We start from the raw sequence: 16,496 nt of genomic DNA on the forward strand, positions 1-16,496 counted from the left end.
CCCTCATCTCCCCACCTCTCATTGGCCATAGAATCATCCAATCAGAAGCACCAGGCAGTGCCCGCCCCGCCCATTCCGTGCTCCACAGTGCCCCCTCCGGCTGTCTCGGCGGGGCTCAGCCAATCAGAGAGGCGTTTGTTGAAGGGCGGTCCCTCACCCGCCGGGCCGGGGGCAGCCATGTTGGGAGCAGTGAGGAGGCGGCTGGGCCCCGGCGGTGCCATGGTGGTGCCGGGGCGGTGCCGGGGCACAGCCGGCCTGGCGAGGGGCAGCCCCGACGCCCCGGGGCTGCTGGCCATGGTGGAGGCCTTCTACGGGCGGGCGGCCGCCGCGGTGGAGGCAGAGGCTGGGGCCCAGTGGGGCGGGCTGCCCTGGGTGCGCGGGCTGCTGGAGACCATCCGTCGCTGCAGCTGTGTCCTGGAGGTGGCCTTCCCCCTGCGCAGGGACAGCGGCACCTGGGAGGTGGTGCGGGGCTGGCGGGCCCAGCACAGCCAGCACCGCCTGCCCTGCAAAGGGGGTGAGGCAGGGAGGGCAGCCCCACTGCGCACCTCTCCGTCCCTACCCAGCCCTGCGCCTGGGGCTCTGCTGGGCCCACCTCAGCCTGGCGCCAGCAGCCGGAGTGGGAGACCGTGTTAGTGCAGTGGTGGTCAGGATGTGTAGAGAGGTGCCCAGGAGGACGCTCTCCGTGGGTGCTTCCCACAGGAGGCACCCGGGGGAGGCAGCTTTGCCAACCTCAGCTGCAGCCCGGCTGCTCCAGCTCGCACAGGAGCACAAGAGCAGTGTGGCTGGTGGCCACCCCTGTGTGTGTTTGACTTCTAATCAGAAACCTCAAGGCGGCGACAGTTCTGAGCCTGAGGGGGCTGGCCCACCCTCCCGTCCCCTCTCCCTTAGCCTGAGGCTTTTGCCGTGCTTTGACTGCTCTGTTTGAGGTGCTCGCCATAGCAAGGGCAGGTGTCTGTGGGACGGCCGGCTGGTAGGAAACTGCTTTCCATTCTGTGGTGATCTGGAGGAACAGGTCTAGCTGAACGATTGCTGATCACCTATTGCGACTAGATGCTGCTGTTTCAGAAGAGGCAAAGCCTTTCCTACAATGCCTCGGTGCCATTTGTGGTAAAAAGGCAGGGACTCTTCACTTCTCTTTCCTTTCCCAGGGGTTCGTTTCAGCAGCTCAATCGGCGTTGATGAAGTAAAAGCCCTGGCTGCATTAATGACATACAAATGCGCCGTAGTGGGTAAGTACAAGGGGAACGTAAAGCGCATGGTGACTTGGGCATGGGATCGGGCTGTGATACAGTGACTCAGAAAAGCTCGTTAGATGCTTTGAAATCAGAAGTGCTCCAGAAGTGCAGGATGTTCCCCTGGGCACGGATGTGCGAGGACAAGGCTTGCTGCGGCTGCAGAATACGCCACTGGCAGTCCGGGATGTTCGTGTTAATCAGGGAGCATCAAGCATTGTGCTTCTCAGATGCAGTCTCTGTGCCTGGGTTGTCATGGATTCAGCTCTGGCTGGTGGCGTTTGTGGCAGGCTCGGGGGCCGTATCCTGTCCTGCCTTTGGCTCTGCTCCACAGAGGCCGTGTGGCATTAGCGGGGAGCCGAGTGTGGCATGGGGAAGCACTGTCCCCTTGCCTGGATTCACCAAGAAGTTCATGATTGCTGTGGTCACCTCCTTCCCCTGGGAAGCAGGTAAGCTGGTAGAGAACATCTTTCTGCCTTACCTGGTCTTTTCCAGATGTTCCTTTTGGTGGTGCCATGGCAGGTGTGAGGATCGATCCAAGGAAATACTCGGTGAGTTCACTCCTTTCCTTCCCCTGACGATGGCCCATAACTCACGCTCCATTTGCACAGCCCTCCCTCTTGGTGCGTATCACAGCGATGCACTCTGACAAGCCGGGGGAGACGTTTGTAGTGAGTAACACTCACCCAGCAACTGCGAAAAGCAGCTTGGGGCGGGGGGAAGGGTGGTGAACTCTGGTTTATGGGTGAGTGCCTCTGGCCAGACACAAGCTGAAGGAGTTTGGAGTAGGGACGCTGCCTGCCGTGCTGGGGGAAGGTGCAAATCTGCGAGGGGTTGGAAGGGCAGTGAGCAAAGGGACCTGGAGTTCACATATCTCTTTTTTGATCCAGGGTTCCCAGCTGCAGTGAGTGAACTCCCTAGAGATGCCAGGGCGTGCCCTGTGCAGGCAGGGCAGGGCAGCTGCCAGATGCTGTATTGTGGTTTTTATTGGGGCCTGTAGTAACAACTGTGTTTTGTTGTTCTTGAACAGGAACATGAGCTGGAGAAAATAACGAGGCATTTTACTGTAGAGATGTCCAAGAAGGGGTTTATAGGTGAGCGTGGTTTTGTCACGGTTCTGTAAGCAGTGTGTGACTTGCAGGCAGGGGAGCGGGCAGCGGCCACCCAGCTGAGCGGGCACAGCGCTGCCGCGCACACGCTGCCTGTCAGCAGCGCTCACTGCCCTGGTGCTCTGCTGTCTGCTCACTGCTTTGCTCTGCCTGCACTGTGAATTTGGAGCAGAGGAGGCCTCGTGTGATGCTGGGCATGGTGGGGCTGGCCCAGGCTGCCTCCCAGCTACTGCTGGGCAGGGCTCTCACCTTGGCCTTACCCTCCATCCCTCTGGCCTGTGCAGTCACAGGGAGGAGTGAAGGTGTCTCCTGCCTCAGCACATAATAGAGAGCTCCATAAGTGCTAATCACAGCACAAAGACCTTTACATTCCCTCTTTACTTGAAAGTATTGGGAAGGGACATGGCAAAGACGCCGTGAAAGCCAAAGACGTTCATGCCTGAGGGAAGCTGGGGAGACCCTGGGCCATGGGCAGTACCACGCTTTGGTCAGGGGACTCCTTGGTGTGCCCGAGGATATGACAAGCCTGCAGAAATCACCTGGCTATGCACATGCCATTGGTTGGAGCAAAGCAATTGAATTGCAAAGACAGGATTTGACAGATTTTTCTACCTGCGCAGGGCCTGGGATTGACGTGCTGGCCCCTGATGTCAGTACTGGGGAGCGGGAGATGTCCTGGATAGCTGACACCTACACCCACACGCTGGGGTACCGGGTAAGCTCCGACAGTGCTGGTTTGGAGCCTGGGATGCTGTGGGCACTATGAGTGTCTGTGCCCAGAGGCCCTTGCCAGTGAATTGCTTTAGGTTTACCTGGGGCTTGGGGAAGGGCAAGGGAAGAAGAGGTTTGGGGAAAGTCTTCTCTAGAGGACGTGCAGCAGGCGAGGCCATAGCCTTTGCTCTCCCCATCCTGGCCTCACAGGACATCAACGCCCAGGCGTGTGTGACAGGAAAGCCCATCAGCCAGGGAGGCATCCTCGGGCGACACTCAGCCACCGGGCGCGGGGTCCTGCATGGCATTGAGAACTACATCACCAACACAGACTACATGGACTGCATCGGCCTGAGCCCCGGCTTCCTCGGCAAGACCTTTGTGCTGCAGGTGAGTGCTCAGCCCAGCTAGAGTTTTGAAGAGGACTCTTCCTCGGTACCTTTCTGCCCCTCCTTTTCAGGAGAGCTTTCAGTCTTGGTGCTGCCTGGACGTGATTTCCTGAATCTCTCCTCACCCTGTGGCAGCTGGCACTCCTTTGAGCAGTTTTTCAGACCTGCTGCATGCAGAGGTCCCGGGATGCCACGCTGCTCACACCACACAGGCATTCCCAGGAATTCCTTGGGAATTCCCAAGGTTTCTCTGTAGCCATCCTGTCTGAAGTCGTTCATAAAATGGAATGATTTCAGTGACTGACCCTTGTCTGCGCAGCAGGCAGAGCAGAGAGGTGGCAGGACACAGGGGCTTTGCCAGACCCCAGTGACAACGTCACGTTTCTGCCACCTGCAAACCACCCGCAGCGAGCCGTGATATTACCCATGGCAAAGGTCCTGCTTGTGTGTGCAGCCCCCATCTCTTCTGGGTGCTCTGTGGGTTTGGCCCGTGCTGGCCTCCCTGGCCCAGCGCTCTGGGAGCTCAGTGGCACCCTGAGGGTGCCAGCCCTGCCTTTTCCCCTCTCCTACCGGGAAGGACCTTCCCTTCCCTTCCCTGCAGCCCGGGGCCTGCTCGCAACTGCGGTGAGGTGCTTCCCCCTGCTGTAGCTCCAGGAACTCCTGCTCTCGCCCAGGCACTGCTGCCCCAATCCACTGCCCCCTCTGCCCGCAGCTGCCCGTTTCCTGCTGAGCCCACTGCTCTCTGCAAGGGAGAAATAAACTGGAAACCGCACAGCTGAAGTCTTGCCTGCGGCTGGCATTCCGTGCTTTCCTCCGAGCGCCCGCTCCCTGACACAGCTCCCTGCCGCAGGGAAAAGGCTTTGAACCGAGGCTTCAGCGGAGCTGCTGCCTGTGGTGCCGTTAGGAATGGCCCTGCCTTTGTTCATCCCTTTCCTTTCCGCACATCCTACTGCTTCGCTGATACGGCAGAGAACGAGAAGGATGAAGTTCTTGGATACTGTGTGTATAATTTTTCTGTGTTTGGGGGGTGTTTTTGCAGCCTCAGGAACCAGTGTTGCTTTTAGGAGCTGTACCAAGCTGGCAAGCGCTTTGGGGCAGACAGTGCAAAATCATCTGTTCCCAATAAAAGCTGAGCTATCATCATGGCCCTGCCCTGTGCCGTGGCAGCCGATCGCACCCCCTCAGTGTGATGTGCGGGAAGATTGCTCGGATTGTGCCTAGGTGCTGCGTGGTGCCCACCACGTGCTGCGTTTCTCATTGGATCTGTTTTCTACCAAGACCAGCTCTTAGAAACTGAATGGCATGCCGTGCTTGGAACATGACATCCAGGAGCTCTGGAGGTGATAAAGACAGGCTGAGCTAGAAGCCTTTATCCCACGGGCTCTGCTTTTCACATCCTTCTAACTAGCCAAGGACATCTCTGTCCTGCCAGGTCCTGGTCTCCATCCAGCCAAAACATTCACTAAGAACTGCTAGATCAGGGGTTCCTATTTGTGCTTCTTAGCTCAGCCCCCTCTTACCAGCGCAGCAGGTCAGTTTTCAGTATTTGTCCCCACAACTTCCCTCTCCCCAGCCCATCTCTGCTCTGTGTTGCCGTAGGGCTTTGGCAAAGTGGGGCTGCACACCATGAAGTACCTCCATGAGTATGGAGCCCGCTGCATCTGTGTTGGGGAGACAGACGGAGCCATTTACAATCCCAGGGGGATCGACCCCAAGGAGCTACAAGACTACGAGCAGGTGAATTGAGCCCAGCCAACCCAGCCCCTGCTCTTAGCGGGTGGTGGTCACTGCCTGTCTCTGAAACACCCACGGAGAAGGGGGCTGCCCCTCACCTTCTGCAGAGTGCAGCTCTGAGGGCAGCGCGCCATGCTGCCGGCTGGGCCCAGCAGAGTTCTCCTGCTCATTCCAGGGCCATGGCACCATAGTTGGCTTCCCAAAGGCAGAGCCCTATGATGGCAGCATCCTGGAGGTGCCCTGTGACATCCTCATCCCTGCCGCTATTGAGAAGCAGCTCACGAGGGAGAATGCACCCCGGGTGCAAGCAAAGGTACAGACCGCTCGCGCCGCACGCTCCCAACAGGCCCTGCATCAGTGCGAGTGACAACAGCCCAGACGAACCTTCGCTTTTGGCGCTCAGCACCCTGGGGAGGTGTCACATCACTGCGCTGACAACTCACCCGCTGTGCCAGAGGGACAAAGCCTGAGGCAGAGGTGGCAGGTCACATAATTCAGGGGAAGAGGAAAGTCTGAGCTCTTCCCTTTGCTGGCAGGGAGCAAGGATTGTTGGAGTGACCTTGACTGGCTCTTCTGGCATCCTTAGTCTTCATTGCTGTATCAGATCCTCCCCCCAGGGCAGAGGAGATGATATCCTCAAAGCTACTGGGTGTCACAGTGTTGACACTGAAAATCATAGACAGCAGATAAGAGTGAACAAAGTAGGGGGCTGTGGTGAATCCCAGCTTCCTCCCTTCACTGTGAGCTCTAGGGACCCAAGGGACTGGGCGTGTTGGGACCTGGGACTCTGTCACAGCCAAGGTCTTTTGCAGCCTGAGCCTTAAATCGTTCTGTGGGAAGCATCTGAGCTTTTGCTCATCCTGAACAGCTTCAGTGGGGAGGAGAGCACCCAGACCCCTGCCACCAAAAGTGGGCTGGTGGGGAGATCCAGCAGCAGGGAAAGCAGCCTGTCACTGCTTTCTTCTTTCCTTTCTTCTGCCTATCTCACCTCTGCTTGTGCTCTCAGATCATTGCAGAAGCTGCCAACGGCCCCACTACACCAGCAGCACACGAGATATTCCTGCAAAGAAACATCCTGGTTATCCCGGTATGTCCATCCCCACGCACACAGGGAGATGGTGGGCTCGCATCTATTAGGGCCACCCGCTGTTGTCAGCTGCACCGATGTGGATCCCGCTGAGCTCTGCCAGGCTCTGGGGTCAGGCAGCGTTGATGGTGCTGTCTCAGTCAGCCTGTTCCCTGCCTTACCCCCAGCTCCTGAGCACATCTCAGGTTCTGGTTTCCCTTCTGAGCGCTCCTGGCTCTTGGCTGCAGCAGCGGCAGACCACGGGGCTCCAGGCCAGCACCAGGTTGTCCTGCGGCTGCTGATGGGCCAGCAGCAAACTGCCACATCGCACCCTGTCAGAGCAGCTGGGGTCTCTGCTCAGAGGCAGTGCAGAGCCACAGTGGCTCTAGGATTCAGCCGTCCCAGTAACCTCAGGGCTGTCTCTGAGGGCAGAGCCCAGGAGTATGGGGAGGGACCCAAGGCAGAGGAGGAGAGATCCCCAGGTGGGTCATGGGTCTCAGGGTCACCCTAAGCAGCAAATCTGAAGCGTCTGCTGCCCTTGGCAGGACGTGTATGTGAATGCAGGTGGTGTGACTGTGTCCTTCTTCGAGTGGCTGAAGAACCTGAACCACGTAAGCTACGGCCGCCTCAGCTTCAAGTACGAGCGGGAATCCAGCTACTACCTCCTGCAGTCAGTGCAGCACAGCCTGGAGCAGTGGTTTGGCAAGGCCAGAGGGGAGATCCCCATCATCCCATCCCCAGAGTTCCAGGCCCGAGTGACTGTAAGTGTTCACAACCGTGCAGAGTTGTCCTGGCTCACTTCTTTCACATTCCCAGACACTCCTGTCTGCCATCCCGGTGCTGAAGGCCAAGCCTGTAGCACACAACGGAGCCCCCCATGCTATCATCACACTAGTGGAGGGGATGGAGTGGAGATACCGTGTGCGGTGGTACAGCCCTACCATCGCTGGGTGCTGCAGGGAGTCCCTTGGGAGCCAAGCCACGAGCTGGAGCCAGCTGCAGAGGTGGCAAGCCAAGCTTAGACCACCTGTGGCGGTCTTACACGGAGCAGAGGGGCTGTGTTTGATCAATGGACTGGGGGGGACAACGTCTAGCCTCTCCCACAAAGGATCCCCTTGTTTTCTTCTCTCAGGGTGCCTCAGAGAAGGACATCGTGTATTCGGGATTGGCCTACACCATGGAGCAGTCAGCCAAGGTACCTCCACGGTCTCCTGGCCTTGCCCATCCCTGCTGTCATGCCCCTCGCCTCGCTGCAGAGGCTCTGTGCTGTATTTCAGGGGTGCCCACCCACAGCACCCCATCACCACTCCCGGTGGGTCAGCACGAGGCCTGGGTTCATCTTCTCAGCGGTGGCTCTATCCGCACTTTGGGTAAAGCCTCACGCTCAGCAGCGTTCCTTTTCGCTGTTGGGTCCCTGTCCCTCTGTCCGTCCCCCTGAACATGTGTTCCCCATTTGCAGGGTTGCTTAGACGAGCCCGTGGGTGCAGGGTGGTGCCAGCACTGCTGGGTGGGGGGGGTCTCATGCCACCCCTCGGGGAAGTGGCTGCATGCCGTGCTCCGCAGTGTGAGTGGTGTGCGTGGAGCTCATCCCTGGGCGCAGGGTCTGTTGCCAGGGGCGTGCTGTGGGGCAGCAGCTGGAGAGCATCTCCAGACTCGCTGGTACATGGCTCCAGGTATTAGAGAACAGCCCACCTGGTCGTTTGGTGTGGAGGTGACCTCTTCCCCTTCCCAATTCGGGTGCTCCCAGGGCCTGGCCTGGTGCTTGCACACAAGGTGCTGCCTGCAGCCTCCTCTCCGGTCCTCTGCCCACCCCTCGCCCCCAGACCCTCCCAGCACACACTGGCCTCACAGCTCTTCTCTCTCTCTAGCAAATTATGACCATGGCTGCAAGGTACAACCTGGGCCTGGACCAGAGAACCGCTGCCTACCTGTGCGCTCTGGAGAAGGTGTTCACCGTGTACAACGAGGCCGGCTTCACCTACTGACACAGCACTCGGCAGGGCTGCCCCGGCCATCGCTGCCATCCACACGGTGAGGGTCACAGTCCCCAAGCGTCACTGCCAGCTGCACAGTGAGGGTCACAGTCCTGCTGCGCAGAAGGTGCCCAGGACACCAAGCGCAGCAGAGGGGACACCCTGGTCTCTATAAATGGTTGGTTTGAGCATGTTCTCTCCCTGCTGTCTGTTTCTCAGCTCTTCTGGGCATGGGACTGTCTTACCCCATGCTCCCGCTGCCCCAGCCCCTTTACAGACTCCTGGACACTGGAGGGAGCCATGCTGATGCTGGTTTGGGTCTGCTTGCCCATGGCTGGCAGAATTGGACAAGGGAAGGAAAAAACGCCATTAGCTGTAGGGGAGGGGATGGCCCACGGCACAGCCAGCCCCAGGAACAGCCATCTTGGTCCATTTAATAATGCACGGTGGGCGCTGCAAGCACTGCTGCAACTGGCGCAGACATGGGGAGCAGAGCCAGGGCGGGGATTTGCAGGCATCAGCAAACCTGTTGTGTGGCCGTGCTGACTGCTGCAGCTTCACTCTGCCGACAAAGCTGGCGAGCCAGCACGGGTGGGGGATTTCATCTGATATCCATGGCGGGAAGACTCAGCCCAGCGTCTCACCCCAGCCTGTGCTGCAGTCAAGGAGCTGGAGGCTGGCTGGGGACTCAGGCTGGGTTGGTGGCCCTGCCCTGGGGGAGCTGAAGGCCCAAGGACTGTGCTCTGGGGTGGGCACAGGACCCCCCGCTGTGGTGGACGTCGCTTAGTGCTGGGTGGCAGTCACCTGCCCTTGAGGTGGTCACACTGCAGCTGAGCAAGCCACGGGTGCCAGCCACCTCCCCAGCCCCCTGAGCTGGTCCCATAGGAAGGTGGGGACAGCAGAGGAGGGAGAGGCTCCCCTTTGCTCTGCGCTTCTAGCACAAGATTGGGGAGGGTCTCTAGGAGGTACCTTACAAACAGCAGCACGTCCTGCTGCAGGGAGGATCCAGGGAAGCCCATGCCCAACACCTGAACCCCCTCTGCCAGCACAGCCGGCGTCTCCTGGGAGGGAATGAGTGCTCAAGCCCAGGACTGTGGCTAGTTTCCTCCTGGCTTGGGGTCCTCAGCCCCAAAGGACCCCCTGCATTCACCTGCAGACGCAGAGCACTGCAGCCAGCACACTGGCAAGTGGCACAGGGACACTGCCTGCGCCCCAGGCCTCAGCCAGAGCGTGGCTGGAGGCCCAGGGCACGGTGACCTGCTGCTGACACAGCAGCGAGCAGACAGGAGGGCATCTTGTCCTCACGAGGACCCACTCCTTCCCACTCCCCCAGCCAGAAGGGCTCAGCCCCTCATTCCTCTTCCCCAAACTGCCCCTGCCACCAAAGCACAGGGCCACCCCTCTCCCCAGGGAGCCCACAACCAGGACCAGGGGGCTACAGACAAGAGTTGGCTTTATTCACGGACACGGGGGCAGCTGTGTCACTGGCAGCTGCCCTCGTATTGCACATCCAGCGACGGGGGCGGGGGGATATCCATGCCACGTCACAACACAGCGTCGGCACTATGGGACCTCGGGGGGGGGGGGGCGCGGGCACCATCACCACCCAGCAGGCTGGGGAGCAGGCTCGGGCGCCAAGGGTTCACAAAGGCAAAAGACCCGTCCACCCATAAATAGAGAGATATATATATAAAAAAAAAAATAGTTCCACGATGACCAGAGCAGAACCACAGGGACACGCGTGCAAGCAAAATGTACAGCAGCCCGCGAGCAGGTAAACATGCTTTGTACAGACACAGACACGCCGGGACGCAGCCAGGGTTTATGGCGCTGGGAGGGATACAGAGCGATAAACCCGGGCTTCATGGACGCACGCACGCACACACGCACACACACCAGCCCCTGCGGGCAGCGCCCAGGGCTCGGGCACCCGCCGGGGCTCGGGGGCTTGGACACGGCGGGTTTTTCTCACTGCTAGACATGGTACGGAGACACGGACACAGTCCCTTGGAACGGAACTGGAGGAAGAACTCGTGAGCGAACGGTGCAGGGCCCCCCCTGCTCCTCCCCGGCATGGAGGCACCGGCCGGGGCCGGCTGGGGAGGAGCAGGGGGCTACCAGCGGTTCGTTGTGCTGCTGGTGGAAGAGGCAAGGACGGGGGTCCATTATGCCTCTGGCTCGTATTCCTGGTATTCCTCCTGTGGGGTGGGGAAAGAAAGAGACGGTGAGAGAGCTCAGGTGGGACAGAGAGCCCCTGTCCCCCCCAGCCCCAGGCCAGCCTGCCCGCGAGGCTGCAGGGCTGCAAGCACGGGGCACCTGGGAGCAGGCGGGCTACGGACAGCGATGGCCACTGGCACTCTGAGTGCGGCACCCCGTGCCCTCCGCAGTGCCCCATGGCCCCCTGCCACCCCATTGCCTCACCTGTGGGGGCTCCTCGTAGTTCTCCCCCTCTGGCTCCAGCAGCGGCTCGACCAGCGGCTCCTCAACAGCCTCCTGGGCCACCTCCTCTGGCTGGGGGTGAAGCGGGAGGTCAGTCCCATGCACGCAGCCCCCCACAGAGCACCCACCCTCCCTGACTGGGGGGACATGGCAGAGACCAGCAAGGCACTCGGGATGCCGGGGTCCCCACGTGGGGGTCCAGCAGGGGGGTGACTGGCAAGGGCACCCCAGGCACACACCGGCCCACTGCGCTGGGAGGTGACAGGCAGGAGTCTGTGGGAGCAGGGTCTGGGTGTGAGCATCCCTGTATCACTGCCAGCCCCGGCCCCGGGCAGGTGATGGGTGCTGGCACCCTGTGGGCCCCGACGGGCTCCATGCACCGGTGGGGCCGCAGGAGCATCCTGCATCCCTGGCAGGGGAGGGCGGTGCTGGGTAACCCCTCCCCGGGGCTGGCAGAGCAGCTGGCAGGAGGGAAAGGGGGGCTGCTGGTCCCCCCGTGCGGCAGCGGTGGCGGCGGTGGCCTCATTTCTTCAGCTGATGCTATTTTGGGCTAAGCTGGAAGCCAACGGCTCATGGGGGTGGCGAGATGCGAACCCGCTGCCCCTCCCCGTCCCTCCGCTCCCGCAGCTGCCAGGTCACCTCGCAGCCGCTGGAGCGATGCGCCGCTGGCCCGCGCCGCCGGCCGCCATGCTGGAGCCCACGCACGCACACGTCCACAGCCGCCGCGCACGCAGCCGGCACACTCGGGGCAGCGACGCCTGCCCGCCCTAGGCACAGGCCGAGCAGCTGGGGACCCTCGGGGTCCCTCCCGCGGAGCTGGGAAGCTGCCGGGGGGCTCCCCGCCAAGCCTGGGAATGTGCCAGAGTCCTGCGGGCATGGCAGTGCCCGGGGGGGGAGTCTCACCTTCAGGTCCGCAGGGAACTCCTCCTTCTTCACCAGCCCGGTGGCAGCCGCGATGTTGCCAGCACCCGAGAATGCCGCTTCACCCAGCTGGGACGCCTGCTCCTTCGCTTTCTCAGCCACTGCAAGAGCCGGGGGTGCCCATCAGTGCCCCCCCGTGCCAGGGCAGCTGCGGCTCCATGCCTCGTACCACCTGGGGGGGCTGGTGGCGAGTCGCTGGGCAGGATCAGGCCCTCCCCCCCTCCCTGCCCAGGCGCTGGGGAGGGGAGGGGGCCGGGACGCTGCTCCGCAGCTGGGCAGGGAGGGTGAGCAGCCGCCGCAAATCCTTCCTTGCCCGCCCGGTTATGTAAGAGGCTTTAGCCGGGTGACATCAGCCCCTCAATTAGCCTCTGATCTCGTTAGCGCGGCCACACTCTCAGGGCCAGAGGGGTACCGCAGTGGGGAGACGGAGGGGACCATACCTGAGGTGACACCTTGCACCACGCCTTGGGTTTTACTCCCTGGGGGTAGAAAGAGAGAGACAGAGACGGGGTTAGAGAGGCTGGTGGCCAGGTTCTGCCACGCGCCGTGACCAGGACCCCGGCTGGGCTCTGTGAGCCGGGGCAGCATCCTGCCCGCACCCCAGCCCAGACAGACCGGGGCAACCGGGGGGACAAGCACCCGCCTGGCTCCCCGCGAGGCTCCTCCAGTCCCTGCAGGAGCCCGGTCTGGGGCAGCACTGGGCCACCGCTGTGTGCCAGGCAGGGCAGAGACCCTGGGGCCCAGCGCCATGCCAGGGCACAGCCGGGCAGGGTGAACGCCGGCCATGCCACTGAGCAAAGCCTCCCATGGGAGCCAGGATCCACCCCCAGAGCTGGTGCCAACAGGGCAGAGGAAGCCACACAGCCAGAGTAGCCAGGGGCCGGGTGCTGCCCGGCCATGCTGACCCTGCCAGGCTCCCTTCAGGGCAGTGACACTGCCCGCAGATGCCAGGACACCCCATGGGATGGGAGCAGGGTGTCTGCGACAGGGGGAAAAGCTGGGGCTGGGCAGCTCCTGCAGGACAGGACCTCGGGGCGCTCCTTGTGCTGCTGGACACGCACCCCTGGGCAGGGTGAGGGTCCAGGGCAGGCACCCACCACCGTCCAGGGGAACCGCTCCGAGGCCGCAGCCCTCCGGCAGAGCTGGTGCCCTCCGGCAGAGCTGGTGCCCTCTGGAGCGGGACGGAGCCCCAGCCCTGCGCCCTCCCTCCCGCTGCGGGCAGGGGTGGCCTCAGCTCCCTCCCCGAGCAGCCCAAGGCCACCGCCGGGCACGCAGCCTGCCCCGGGGCTGCCTTCTCCCGGCCAGCCATGTCTCCTAGGGCTCGGTCCCAAAGGGACCCCGGCCCCGAGGGGCAACGCAGAGGGAACCCCCACCGCCGGCTGGGTGCAGGGGAGATGCCCCGGTGTGGGATGCGCTCCGGAGCACGGCCTCTCCGAGGGGGACAAACGTGTCCCCGGCCCCCCCGCTCCGAGCCGGGCACATCCCAGCACCGGGGTCACCGCCTCCATCACGGTCCCTCTGCGCTCCTGCCCCAGAGCATCCTCGGCGAGGAGCCGCGGGGACGCTCGGGCTCAGACCGCCGGGAGCCGCAGAGGGTCCTGTCCCCGCGGGTCCCGTCCCCTCAGCCTGGGGACCAGCCCCGACCCTGCCCCTGGCCGCGGGGCACCCATGTCCTATGGGCAGGGGGTGGGCAGGACACGGCGGGCACCCCCGGCAGGGCGGTGATGGCGGGGAAGGGGCAGGGGCAGGCGCCGGCGGGGGAGCGGGGCCGGGGACAGCCGGGGGCGGCAGGAGGATGTGCAGGAGGACGCAAGGGCAAACGCAGCAGCAGGCAAGGGCAGGCAGAGGGGGCCGGCAGGGCATGCGGGGATTAGCCGGTGGCGGGGGGGGGGGGGGCAGGCAGGCCGAGCCGGCCCTTACCGACATAGAGGACCCCCTCCTTGGTCTTCTCGGCGGCCTCGGCCACCCCCTGCTTGGTCTTCTCGGCGGCGGCGACCACCCCCTCCTTGGCCTTGGACAAGCCCTTCATGAACACCTCCATGGCGGCTCTGCGGGGAGAGGCCGCACGGCTTCACCCCGCCCCGGCCCCCCCCGCCCCGGCCCCGTTCCCTCCCGCCTCGCTCAGCTCCGCGCATCCCCCTCCCCCCCGGCCACGAGGCCCCGCACGCCCGCCCGCCCCCGGTGGTCCCGCCGCCCGCCCGACCTGCGTGGTCGGCGGCGGGGACGGGCGGGCCGGGCCGAGCCGGGCCGGGCTGCGGCGGGGCGGGCTCAGTGCGGCTGTGCCGGGGCCGCGCTGCGCTGCGCCGCGATGCGCCGTGATGCGCGGGGGGGAACCGCGCCGCGCCGGGCTCGGACGGGACGAGCCGTGACCGGCCTCCCCCACCCCGCCCCGACACACACCCCCACACACACCCCGCCCCGCACCGGAGCAGCACCCCCGGGACGGTCCCATCACGTCGCACCTTCTCCCCATCCCGTCCTGATCCCATCCCACGCGCTATGCTGTCCTGGTTCCCATCATGTCCCATCCCACCCTCTCCCTGTCCCATCTCCTCACCATCCTGATCCCATCTTGTCCTGATCCCATCCCCTCCCCTCTACAGACTGTCCCACCCCATCTTGTCCCCGTCCCTCCACATTCTACCCTATCCCTATGCTTTTCCCCCTTCCCATCCTGATCCCGTTCCCTCCTCATGATGTCCTCTTCCCACCTCTTCCCACCCCACTGCCATCCCGCACTGTCCCCCTCCCATCCAATTCTGATCCCATCCCATCCCTATCCCATGCTGTTCCCATCCCATCCTACCCTGATTCCGTCCTCTCCATCACATCCCATTCCCACTCCCCATCCTGATGCTATCCCTCCCTATCTGCGTACCATCCTGCCCTGCCCTGTACCACGCCATCCTGACCCCACCCCACACTGCCCCCACCTTACCCCACCCTACCCCCCCTTCCTGATCCCATCCCACCCTGACCCCCTGCCCTCATCCCCCTGCCCTAGAGGGGGGTCCTCCCATCTCCCTGCTCCCCGGGGGGGACAGCCCTGGCACCCCCTCCCCAGCACACCTCCCTCCCACCCCACCAGCTGCAGCTGGGACGGCTGCCTCATCCCACCCGGCTGTGGGCACTTAAGAGCCGGGGGCGGCCGGGGGGAAGCCTGTGCTGGGCAGGATGGCTACCGGGGAGCAGGTGAGTGCTCTCCCTGCGGGCTGGGCCTGGCAGCAGAGCCCAGGCAGCACTGCCGCCCGCTCAGGGCTCCCATCTGTGGGATCCATGTCATGGTGTGGGGGTGGCTGGGGGGAGCCCAGGCTCCCTGCTGGGGCGGCCGTGGGGCTCCTCGGGGCTGTCCCTCCTTCCCCAGCGGAGGCAGGAGGAGCGGCGACGGCAGAGGGCTCATCAGCAAGAGCTGCTCCTGGCAGAGAGCCTGGGCAAGCACCCCCTGCAGAACAGGTATGGGGGGCTTGGCCACGGGCAGCCTCCCCCAGTGCTGGGAGGGGGGTGCCAGGGCTGGGTGGGGGCTCTAGCATGGCTGAGTGCCCCCCTATCTCCCCTCCCTCCCCAGGTGGGCGCTGTGGTTCTTCAAGAATGACAAGAGCAAGGTGTGGCAGGCAAACCTGCGCCTCGTCACCAAGTTCAGCACTGTGGAGGACTTCTGGGCGTGAGTGTCCCATGGGTGGGCAACGCGCCCCCTCTGGACATGCCCCCGTGGGGGTGTCTGGGCCAGAGGAGGGTGCTGGGGGTCCCTGAGGCACCCCTTCTCACCTACTTCTGTGTCTCTTCTCCACCTGGCGCAGGCTGTACAGCCACATCCAGCTCGCCAGCAAGCTCACGTCTGGCTGCGACTACTCCCTCTTCAAGGTGCGCCGCCCGCCCCACCACGGTCCCTCCTCAGAGCCCCCTGAAGCACCCAGCATTATGGGGGCCCACTGGGTGCCGGTGGAGCTGGCAGGGCACCCTGTCCGTGGGGTGGGAGGGGAAGCCTGGCTGGGGGCTCGCAGCTCCCCGAGCTGGCTCTGCCTGGGTGCTTGGTGCCCCGACCGTCCCCCTGACTGTCCCCAGGATGGCATCGAGCCCATGTGGGAGGACAGCCAGAACAAGCGTGGCGGGCGCTGGCTCATCACGCTGGCCAAGCAGCAGCGGCACACCGAGCTGGACCGTTTCTGGCTGGAGACGGTGAGTGTGGGCCCCCCCGGGCTGGTCCTGGTGGCGATGTTACCCCCTGCCACAGCACCGAGCCCCAGCGGTGACTGTCCCGGGCTGCCCTTCTCCTCCCGGCAGCTGCTGTGCCTCATCGGGGAGATGTTTGACGACTACAGTGACGAGGTGTGCGGGGCTGTCATCAACATCCGCGCCAAGGGGGACAAGATTGCCCTCTGGACCCGGGACGCGGAGAACCAGGAAGGGGTCACCCACATCGGGTAATGCAGCTTCATGGTGGGGGTGGGATGAGGTGGGGGGCAGGTTTGGGGGGAATGGGGTCCCTGGGCAGAGAGCCCGCGTGAGAAACGATGCTGTCCCATTCATCCAGCCCCTTCCCTCTTCCAGGCGCGTCTACAAGGAGCACCTGGGCCTGTCGCAGAAGGTGACCATCGGGTACCAGGCCCATGCGGACACGGCCACCAAGAGCGGCTCCCTCGCCAAGACCAAGTTTGTGGTGTGACTGCGGGGGGAGTGGGGCGCTGCTTGTGGGGTCCCCCTGTCCCGTCCCACAATGAATGGCTGCAGCTGAATATGGCCTGTGTGTCCAGGGCTGGGCCAGGGCTCTGGCACCCTGGGGTGGCTCGTGCTTGGGGGGGTCTCTTGGGAGGAGGCTGATGCGTCGCTGTATCCTGTACCCACCTGCTGGGTGAGCAGGGCCAGGAGCACAGAGCTGCCATCGCCTGGGCATCACCGTGGGCTTGGGCACTGCGTGTGTCCCC

At 63.4% G+C, this 16,496-nt stretch overlaps 3 protein-coding genes across 5 annotated transcripts; 2 read left to right on the forward strand and 1 right to left on the reverse strand.

The window, feature by feature from the left end:
* Nucleotides 1–1,189: 1,189 nt before the first annotated feature.
* Nucleotides 1,190–8,263, forward strand: LOC134521892 (glutamate dehydrogenase 1, mitochondrial-like). The gene is made up of 11 exons (XM_063348981.1): nt 1,190–1,229; nt 1,728–1,783; nt 2,263–2,326; nt 2,962–3,056; nt 3,263–3,442; nt 5,041–5,178; nt 5,351–5,488; nt 6,182–6,262; nt 6,787–7,002; nt 7,374–7,436; nt 8,110–8,263. Exons 1-11 carry the CDS (start codon nt 1,205–1,207, stop codon nt 8,224–8,226), a joined length of 1,173 nt encoding a protein of 390 aa, XP_063205051.1. The 5' UTR covers nt 1,190–1,204; the 3' UTR covers nt 8,227–8,263.
* A 1,387-nt stretch (nt 8,264–9,650) lies between these two features.
* On the reverse strand, nt 9,651–13,937 carry SNCB (synuclein beta). 2 transcript variants are annotated; one of them, XM_063348991.1, is made up of 6 exons: nt 13,778–13,937; nt 13,495–13,622; nt 12,015–12,053; nt 11,557–11,675; nt 10,636–10,725; nt 9,651–10,412 (listed from the first exon to the last, which is right to left on the reverse strand). In XM_063348991.1, the coding sequence occupies exons 2-6, from the start codon at nt 13,613–13,615 to the stop codon at nt 10,380–10,382; spliced, it is 402 nt and encodes a 133-aa protein (XP_063205061.1). In that variant the 5' UTR covers nt 13,616–13,622; nt 13,778–13,937; the 3' UTR covers nt 9,651–10,379. The 2 variants fall into 2 exon arrangements, with proteins under 2 accessions (XP_063205061.1, XP_063205062.1); XM_063348992.1 differs by lacking the exon at nt 13,778–13,937 and having other exon boundaries at nt 13,495–13,717.
* Nucleotides 13,938–14,625: 688 nt separating this feature from the next.
* EIF4E1B (eukaryotic translation initiation factor 4E family member 1B) lies at nt 14,626–16,277 on the forward strand. 2 transcript variants are annotated; one of them, XM_063349081.1, is made up of 7 exons: nt 14,626–14,766; nt 14,939–15,027; nt 15,140–15,235; nt 15,372–15,435; nt 15,637–15,750; nt 15,856–15,995; nt 16,123–16,277. In XM_063349081.1, exons 1-7 carry the CDS (start codon nt 14,749–14,751, stop codon nt 16,235–16,237), a joined length of 636 nt encoding a protein of 211 aa, XP_063205151.1. In that variant the 5' UTR covers nt 14,626–14,748; the 3' UTR covers nt 16,238–16,277. The 2 variants fall into 2 exon arrangements, with proteins under 2 accessions (XP_063205151.1, XP_063205150.1); XM_063349080.1 differs by having other exon boundaries at nt 15,637–15,995.
* The last annotated feature ends 219 nt before the right edge of the window (nt 16,278–16,496 follow it).

The sequence above is a fragment of the Chroicocephalus ridibundus genome, chromosome 11 (assembly GCF_963924245.1).
Source record: "Chroicocephalus ridibundus chromosome 11, bChrRid1.1, whole genome shotgun sequence".
In the NCBI taxonomy this organism is placed as follows: Eukaryota; Metazoa; Chordata; class Aves; order Charadriiformes; family Laridae; genus Chroicocephalus; species Chroicocephalus ridibundus.